At 35.6% G+C, this 9,867-nt stretch overlaps 1 protein-coding gene across 1 annotated transcript; it reads left to right on the forward strand.

Moving 5' to 3' along the window:
• The first annotated feature begins 7,910 nt into the window (after positions 1–7,910).
• On the forward strand, positions 7,911–8,835 carry LOC132799117 (uncharacterized). The gene has a single exon (XM_048474196.2). The coding sequence runs from the start codon at positions 8,158–8,160 to the stop codon at positions 8,542–8,544; it is 387 nt and encodes a 128-aa protein (XP_048330153.1). The 5' UTR covers positions 7,911–8,157; the 3' UTR covers positions 8,545–8,835.
• Positions 8,836–9,867: the final 1,032 nt, after the last annotated feature.

Consider the following 9,867-nt stretch of genomic DNA (forward strand, 5'->3'; position numbering starts at 1 on the left):
TTCAGTGCAGGAAATTTTTGGTAAGTCCTACCCTTAGGGGAGGTGCTGCCAGATTTTCCGTTGGAAGGTTCAATGGTATTTCCCTGGGATCAGGGCTTGTCTAGGGTTCCGGGGAGGAATTCTGGACGGGTCCTGACAGTTGGTATTAGAGCATAGGTTCTTGTAATCCTAAGGGACTGTGCATTGCTATGCAGCCCATCCGTAATTCTTCCTTTTGCAATTGTGCTTAAGTGTCCCTGTTTCTAAACTCTTGTTTGTTTCCTTAGAATCTGGTACGACGAGTAGGCGAGACACACATAGAACTCGGGAACGCTCAGCTGAGAGTTCCGGGAGTCGATCGAGCCTTAGAAATCTGGTCTCTCAACTAACTAGAGCCTTAGGAGGTTCAAGCTCTAGTAATCGATCCGTGGATCAGGCTCGACGTTTAGGAGCCGTGGATTTCGATGGAAGCCAAGGCCTAGCTGCAGCCATGAAGTGGCTATCCAACATGGAGAAAGTCTTAGAAGAGGGGATGCAGTGCCCCGACGAGGACATGGTGAGGATTTTTGGTTTCATGTTAGAAGGAGACGCCCAGAAATGGTGGAAAATAGAAAAGACTCGCAGAAGGCATACGTGGGATCAGTTTAAGGTTGCCTTCTCTACTGAGTATTGTCCTCCTGCCTACCGTGAGGCAAGAAGGAGAGAGTTCGAGGAACTGCGACAGGGGAACATGACAGTGTCCGAGTACGAGAGAAGATTTTGGGAACTATCAGAATTCTGCATGCACCTGATTCCCGACGATCATGCGAAGAAGGTGAGGTTCATAGACGGCTTGAACGAGAACATCGGCTTCACCCTTTCTGGATCAGTACATCCCACTTATCAGTCTGCCAGGGATGCAGCGCTCGAGCTAGAGAGACAAGCGGAGATGCGCAAACCCTCGAGGAGCAGATCATTCGAAGGTTCATATAGTGGGGTACCTCGACAGGGGGCAGCTAAGAAAAGCCATAGTTCAGGCTCAGATAGTGATGGGTTAAGCCCACGAGGCAGATTTCAGAGGAGAGGCAGTTATCGTATGCCCCAGCCAGCTCGCCATTCGATCAGTGGGGATACAAGCTCCTATCAGCAGTCACACTTTGGTTCTCCGCGGATTTGTCCAATTTGTAGGAGGAAGCATTCTGGACAGTGTCAGATGGATGGTTTATGCTTTCAGTGTGGGCAGCCAGGCCACATAAGGAGGGATTGCCCTTATGGTAGTGGCAGTGTGCTAGGAACAGGTCGGCGAGCACAGCATACTGGTGTATTTCCAGGTCAGAGTTCCCAGGGGAGATTCCGGCCACCTCGGGTCCGATCTCCGGGAAGTAAGACCGAATCCGTGATCCTCATCACTCAAGCTTCGATTTAGTATATTATTCGAAAATTTTTTAGTTGTCGTTTGTGTTCGCTCCCCGGGTACCTATTTGGGAGTTATCCGATTAAAATATTAATATATTTGGTTGGTGTACTATGAATGTTTTAGGTGCGCGTGCGAGTAGTGGAGTTGATCCTGCGGAGGATCTTAGCTGATATTCACGCTTAAGGTAAGTGACCCACCTTTAAAAATATTTTGGGAAAATTAATTATATTTAATTGGTGTTTAATTGATATTTGAATTATGCTCATGTGGTACAATTTAATTATTATTTTATTGTGATTTAATGGTATTTATTACACATGAACAAGTATTTTCAATAATTAATTGTGTCTGAATTTTATATTATTTTTGGGCATAGTTGGTTTGAATATTTTAAGGAAAATATTTGTTTAAAGTGGAAGTTTAAATTTTTATAATTATGCCCGTGGTATATTGTTTGTTGAACCTCGTATTACGAGAAAAATTATTGTTTTATTGTTATCGATGTTTTCGTACCGGGTTGTTAAATGAAAATATGTGGGATGGTAAATGTGAAAATTGGTATATTTCCCACGGTAATTTTGGAAAGAACGGTACAGTTATAATTGATTTAATAATTATTTTAGACGCATTCATACAGTATTGGTGTTCTGGTGTATATGTGGTTTAGCGCACAAGTATTATGTCTCCCGTGAGTTGCCATTGGACCGTGGGCAGGCAAGTTTGATATTGGCTACAGCCGCCTCCCTCCTTGGCCGGGATGACGGTTTCAGCAGCGGTACTGTCGGGACGCCGAAGTGTCGTTTGCAAGTTTCTCTCTTTAATCCCCCCACTAGTCGGTGCTCGGGATGCTGGGTATCGGAGGGCATCACGGGTATATGGTGTGGTGCGTCAAGTGTAAATTTTTAAACAAAATTTCAAACCCCAAAGTGTTCAAAAATTATTTATTATATTTATTTACATTTTAATTATATTTGGGGTATTTATTCATTTATTTATTGTTTATTAAATTGTTTGATCCCTTGGTTTTCAGAAAATACGAATATCGGGTTTTGTGAAAATATTTTAAAAAGGGAACATTTCCAACGGAGTGATTAGTGAGAGTTTTGAGAGAAATTATTATTTTCAACTGTTATTATTTATTTACCATTTAATTTCCGGTATTAATTAAACTCCCTTATTTGTTAAATTATTAATATTAAAAGTGTTCAGTAGCTAGGGTCGCTCATTGAGATGATTAGCATCTCACATTTTTAAATTCTGTTTCCTTAGGTGCAAAGGGTGGTAGACGTTCTTCCGGGGCGAACCAAATCTCCGCCGCTATCGTAGTTTGAGAAGTACCTTTGTACTCGTTCAATTCACTTGTAATATTTCTTTCATCTTTGTTATATTTTCTATCAAATAGCACTTCATGAAGCTCTTTATACTGTTCTGGACACTTATGTTTTATTTATGCATTAGATTACTGTTATTCTTGTGAAGTGCTGTAAAATTGTAGAATCAATTTGTAGTATTGTGGGAGGAATAAGGGGATGAATATAGAAGTGTGTTTTCAGTGCAGGTAATTTTTGGTAAGTCCTACCCTTAGGGGAGGTGTTGCCAGATTTTCCGTTGGAAGGTTCGGTGGTATTTCCCTGGGATCAGGGCTTGTCTAGGGTTCCGGGGAGGAATTCTGGACGGGTCCTGACAGTATATTGATGTAAAATATTTTATGGTAAAAGAGAAAGTTGAAGAGGGCCTCATTACTGTTGTTCACATACCAACTTACAGCATGGTGGTAGATCCACTTATCAAGGCCTTATCAGTAGATATATTTGAGAAGCATGTGTTTCATGTGGGATTGTTAGGCAGTTCATACTGATGTGGATCAGTGAGAGTTTATTATGTATTCTACAATAATATCCATATTGAGTATTATTTATGAGATAATTTATTACACATACTGTTGCTCTTTTTATTTACAAGCTTGTTGAGACTTTCAGTTCATGTATACGTGTACATTGATCCATAGGTACCATGGTGAGTCCCTACTACCTAGTTCGGATACATTGTTGTATCTTATCGATACACAATGTGCTCGGATGAAATGGCATTGTGTGTTGGGAGATTGCACGTGGTTAGGTAAATCTCTATGACCTAGACTGAGTTTATGGCATGCAAAGTGCTCAGTTGAAATGATATTATATTTTAAGAGATTTGCTGAGAGAATCTTTATTTTCTAGTATAGTATATTAGCATGCTCTGCTAGCATGCTATATATTTAGATGAAACTTTGTATTTTGTTTTGGGAGATTCTGTAGTAAGTAAGTTTTGGATAATATATATAATGATGATTATGCAGTCCAAGTGGGCGAATGTTAAATAAATAAATATTTATGGATTTAGCATAATCAATTACTCACTTATAGGGCCAATTTATGCTATTAATGGGACTAGCTTGTTTATTATTTTGTAGTAGGGTCACACATTCTCTATAATACTTCGGTTGGCTCATTGGTCTGGAGGACCAACTCTCTTTAGAAACCCATTTTGATTTATTCATATTTTTTTTATTATTATTAAATTATTATTATTTTGGTGTGCATTAAAATTAATGAATAAGTCTAACTTTCACAGACTACAAAAGGTCTAGGACAAGTAAATAAATACACGTCGTATTTTTTATTAGGTTTTTCAGAAATCAATTTGAGAGTGGTTGAGAATAGTGTGTCCATAGACACTACTATTATGTTGTTTTCTATCATGCAGGATTACAGATTGAATTTTATCAATGACTGTGTTTGGAGGTTAGTACTTTATGCTTTAATGGAATTTATTATGTACGTTTTCGATTTGCATATTTAATATAATTCCAACATAACATGCACATTAAGAGATTTCTTATCAGTTTTGGCTTGGTTATTAATGTCTTCCACTTGCAGAGATTTCTATAAATGAATCTTCATTGGTTTAATTTAACATGTTTATCTTTTGCCCCAAATATTAATGTGTACAATCAAATAAATAAATAAATAAATTATATGTAAGGACGCCATAATTTTGTCTAAATATGCTTCTAATTTTTGAGGAATTAGATAAGAAATCAGTTTTAGAAAGATGTACAAATGTTCACCTTCGACAACAAAGCCAAAGACACAAAAATAAGCATTAATTTTTAATTTCAATTGTGTATGCTATGCAGTTTTGCATTGATAAATTACATAAAGGCAGAGTAATATTATATATGTGCCTACAAATTGTTTTTTTTTTTTTTTTTTTTTTTTTTAAAGAGGGTGTAGACTTCTATTTGATTGTCATACTCATCATTCAAATATGCAATCTAAAACTTTTTAATAACAAAGAAAATCTAATCGAAATTGGGAGATTGTCCAAAAATCTTTTTCTAAGTCCAAAATTGTGAGAATCTAATGAAAATTAATTATCTATATTAATGAAAGAATTATCTTTTATTGTCTACATTTCGAATCTAACTGAAGCAGTGGATTTGGTTTATAAAGTGGTGAAACAACTAGCCAGCAACAGCCACATCAATTGAAGGCTTGGTTTCGAACATAGCAGCTCTGAATGATCAAAATTCTTCACTCCATATCAAACTAATCAAATGTGGAGCAAACCCAAATGAGTGTCTGTGAGGAGAAGCATGAAAGCTAAGGCTCTTGGGAAACGACCAGCCATTGACTAGGCCTACCCAATTGCTACCCTGGATAAGGAAGTGCTACGAGCGTACTTAACCTGGTTTATGCAGAGGAGCAACATATCAGAGCCACACATTGAATAATGAAAAGTAAGGATCTGATCGGACTGCAACAACCATGCAGTGGGATATTGCGAGAAATGAAGTTTGATAGTTTATTGGATGACGTTTCATATCACAAAAGCACTTTTTAAACAATCAAAAAGTCTCTGATAGCAGGAGTCATATTACCATATTAGGTCTGAATTTTGGATTCTTATTGGATCTCCCTTGACAATAGGCTGTGGTTGTGTATTCTGTCTATAGAGCTTAGAAATTTGTTTTTCAATTTGACAAGTTTTGATTGTGTTTGATTATATTTTCTTGTTTTGCTTTTCCTTTCCGATACTCACTTACGAATAGCCCTTTAAGTTGTAGATATATTAGTATAACTCTCATACTAGGTGAACTTTCTGCTGCAATATTTTAGTATAAACCTCAAAATAACTAATAACCAATAAACCAAAAGATGCTCAAATTATAAAAAGACGAAATCTTTTTTTTAAAAAAAGCCACGAAATAATAATAAGAGAAAGAAAAGTATGAAAGATGGAAAACAAAATAAATTGGAAAAATAGACCTTTAACTTTTTTCATTCTCTATTTGATTGCGGTCAATCGATGGAAGAAAATCACAAAAAGTACAATTATGCACTCACATTGGGTTCTTTCATTTTTCCATTACATTACGTATTGGTTAAGTTTTGGTAATCAAATGAACATGGACTGCGGTTGTGTTTGATGATTTTTAACAACTTGTTATTTTGATTATCAAAGTAAGCAATCTCACTTTTTTACATTTTGAAATTGGAATTTTTTTTATAAACTCTTTGGGATGAATCTTTCTCTGTTAAGGAGATGGAAAGCATTATATTGTGTAAAAGAAATCACAAGTTTACAGCTAGAACTGAATTACAGTATCTTCTTGCACAAGCAACTCGAAAACAATCCTGTGCTGGGATTGCAGTGAAAAATATGGAGTCAGGATTGCAATAAAAATGAAATCTGATAGTTTCAAATCCCAAAATCACTTTGAAACAAGAAAAGCAGTCCGTGGTTGCAGGTATTAGTTATCTGAAGAAAAAGACTGAAATGGTCATGTAGAGCTAGAATAGTATTTACAACCGAAAAGCTTCCCGTTAATCAATCAACTAAACTTTACTTTAGAGAGGGAAAAAAAATAAGAAAAAAAGAAAAATAAGAAACCTGCAATCTAGAGAACCTGGAAAAGAAAGATTTATCACAAGTCAGTTAAAGGGAATAAAATAAGTATCTAACATACCAAAAGCAGAGAATAATGAGAGTATCACATTTACATTTTTGAGTTTGTAAAAAAAATAACATTTACATGTGATTTTTCCCTGTTCGTTTTTTGCGTGCATTTTGTTTACATCTCTTTATAACTAATTCATGGTCATTCATGAGTTTGCAAAATATTTACTAAAAGCAAAAGAAAAAAAACAAACAGGGAACTGAAGTACCTGCTTATATGTGAGAGATTGTAGAAATGAAGTACCTGAATTTAATAATTTTAGAAGATGCAGAAATGATCAATCTTATGTGACCAATCTTACGTGATGAATGTGATGGATGGTAGGCCAATCTTCCCCTACCCCTCTCTGACGTTGTGGCTTTAGCAAATGCCATCTCCAGATACTCGGAAATAGATGTTGGCAGCCTTTCTTCGGGCTAGCACTGGAACTCCAGGCATTCATGAAATGGTCAATATTTTTTGAGAGACTTAGCAAAGACTTGGAAAGATCTTAGCAAGTAGGATCTTGGTGGATCTTAGGGACTTACCAGTCATAATCATGACAGGAGGGTTTGTCAAATTCTTGTTGGAATCACCGATGATGGTGGTTAAACAACTGGCTAGCATTATTTTTCAGAATACTGAATAGTTAAAAACCGAAAGGTGAACAAAAATTTAATAATAAGAAGAAGAAGAAATAAAATCATGAAAGATGGAAAACAATGTTTGTTGGACCCTTAGTCTTTTCACTGTTTTCCTTTCCTCTCTTTCATTGCTATTAATTTATGGGAGAAAATCAAAAGTAATGAACAGAATTCAATAGAATTATTCATAGATGTATAAACAGATTATGGATACAAAAGTCATTATTGTCCAAGTTTTGGGAATAGAACGAACATATATAGCAAAAAAGAAAAATCTGGTTTAGAGTCTTAACGCTAGCCTTTGGTTTCAATTCAATATACTACATGACGTAGAATATGTGATTAATTTCATCAGTAATCTATTGGGGATTGTGGGATTCGAATTCTTAATCTTTGTAGAAGGAAATAGAAGCTATGCCACTTAACTCTATTGGCTCCCAATCATCTTCACCCTTTAATTCCATGCTTCACACTTTGTCACGGCTAAGCAACTCACTAGCCATATCTTGAATAAAAAGATGAACAATTAACACTGAATTGAACAGAGACAGTGATACAATAACAGTAAATAAAGTAGATTAGATTAGTTACATATATCAGCTGGATTTTGAAAACTTACTTGAGTTGCTTACTCGTCAAGCAAAGTTTCCTCCTGAACTTTTATTATCCACTTACTTGAGTTGCTTACTCCTCAAGCAAAAGTAAGTTGGATTGAATGCTTACTTGAGTTGCTTACTGCTATTCGTATTATCTAGTTACTCAAGCAAATTAGAATTTTTATTCATCCGCTTACTTGAGTTGCTTAGTCCTCAAGCAAAGTTTTTACCATCAATCTACTTCCTCTAGAATTCACAATCCTACTTCCCCTAGAATTCACTATCCTCCTTCCTCTAGAATTCACAATCCTACTTCCTCTAGAATTCACTATCCTCCTTCCTCTAGAATTCACAATCCTACTTCCTCTAGAATTCACAATCCTACTTCCTCTAGAATTCACTATCCTACTTCCTCTAGAATCCACACTCGACCCAAATTGCCTCACCGCTTTTTCAAAGCTATATATAGACAGAGAGCACACCACACAAAAAGGTATATTACGCAAATAGTTAGACAAAGAAAGAAAAAAAGAAAAAGGAGAGAGAAAGAGAGGATTCAGAATGGCTTTGGACTACTACAGCGTTCTGAACGTGAAGAGGAAAGCCAGCGACGATGAAGTGAAGAGGGCGTACAAAAGGCAGGCGTTGATATGGCATCCAGACAAGAACCCGGCCAGCAAACAATCTGAGGCCGAGAAAAAGTTCAAGCAGATCTCCGAGGCCTACGAAGTGCTCGGTGACCCTCGCAAGCGTCTGATCTATGATGTGGAAGCAATCAAGTCCGTCCAATTTCCTCCTCCACGTCCATCGTCTTCCTGTGCGCCAACTGCTGCTTCAAGATGCCATCAGAAACACCACAATCGGCAGCAGCATCCGGATATTGTGAAGTTACGTGTTTTTGGTGAAGAAGGTTTCTGGGTACGCGTACACCCTACCAGTTGTAATTGAGGTTTTCTCTTTCTTGATTTTGACCATTTAGACTTGTGAGGGATACCTACCTACGTGTTGCCGGTACTCTTTTTCCTTATTTGAGGTTTTCCCATTTAGGGTTTTTTCTTAATAAGGTTTTAATGAGGCCGGTGGTATTCCCTTGAGGTCTTTTGGTCGGTTTGTCCTTCTTGGACTCGATTTCAGTTGTACTTGACTGACTTTGTATTGTAGTAGGAGGGATGCCAACCTAGTTGGGATGTCTCCTTTCAAGTAACTGTATATGCAAAATTCATCTTCTTATTCTTGTTCTTGTTATTGTTATTGTTATTTTTCTTATTCCTATTATTGTTATTTTTATGCTGGTTTAATATGTAGAGCTTATCTTGTATTTTCTTAATAATTATCCTTCTAGTGTTATAACATAATAGTATATTAAGTTAGAATATTATAATATATGTTGGAATAATTAATGAATTTAGAATAAATTGGGATCATGGCAATTATCTATAAGATTTAAGTCTTAGATCATAACATTGGAACGAACTGAAAGTTAATAATTATTGGATGAAACATGAAAAACAAAATAGAAAATAACCACAAATAACCATAAATATCAAAATAGCATAAATTTTTAAAAATTAACATAAAAAAATCAAAAGAAATAATTTAAAGTAATATTACTTCACCAATCACACCAGACTATAAATTCAAAAGTAAATAAAATATGAAGCATTAATCATCTTACTTAATATTATTTTGTCTACTCAATCTTATAGCACAACGAGATGTCTAACCCATTACCGCAATATTATAGTATATGCACATAGATACAGAATGTTACTGTATATATAACATAATGTCCAAATACATATATATATATATATATATATAACTATCCAAAAGAATGAAAAAGAATGATAGAAGAGAAAGAGGCTAATAAATATTCGAAACCCTCTATAAAAAAACTTAAGGATTGATAAATATACTACAGCGGGGGAAGGAATTAACTGCTAATTTAAAGTCCACTATTCACGAAATTGACTGCATACCTTTGTCTCACAAATATACTGCACTGGAAAGTGCAAAATTGCATTTTCACCTTTTGAAACACTGTTTTCATGATGAAGAAAAGGACGAGCTAGTCATCCACAAAACCATTTAATTTTTCCCATGTTTAGACTACATTACACGTTTCATCTCTTTACTTTTTAATTAACAAAAATTATGTGAGAGTTGGTGCAAAGATTCTTCATTATGAAAGATTTGCTTTATTATGTAGTATATATTGTAATTATTGGAGGCAATAGAATGAAATTATGGAAATAACAGATTGAAGAGTCC

The sequence above is a fragment of the Ziziphus jujuba genome, chromosome 2, assembly GCF_031755915.1.
Source record: "Ziziphus jujuba cultivar Dongzao chromosome 2, ASM3175591v1".
NCBI lineage: Eukaryota > Viridiplantae > Streptophyta > Magnoliopsida > Rosales > Rhamnaceae > Ziziphus > Ziziphus jujuba.

Excerpts from the sequence above, each read along its gene's own strand:
- LOC132799117 (XM_048474196.2), top strand. The coding sequence starts at position 8,158 with ATGGCTTTGGACTACTACAGCGTTCTGAACGTGAAGAGGAAAGCCAGC.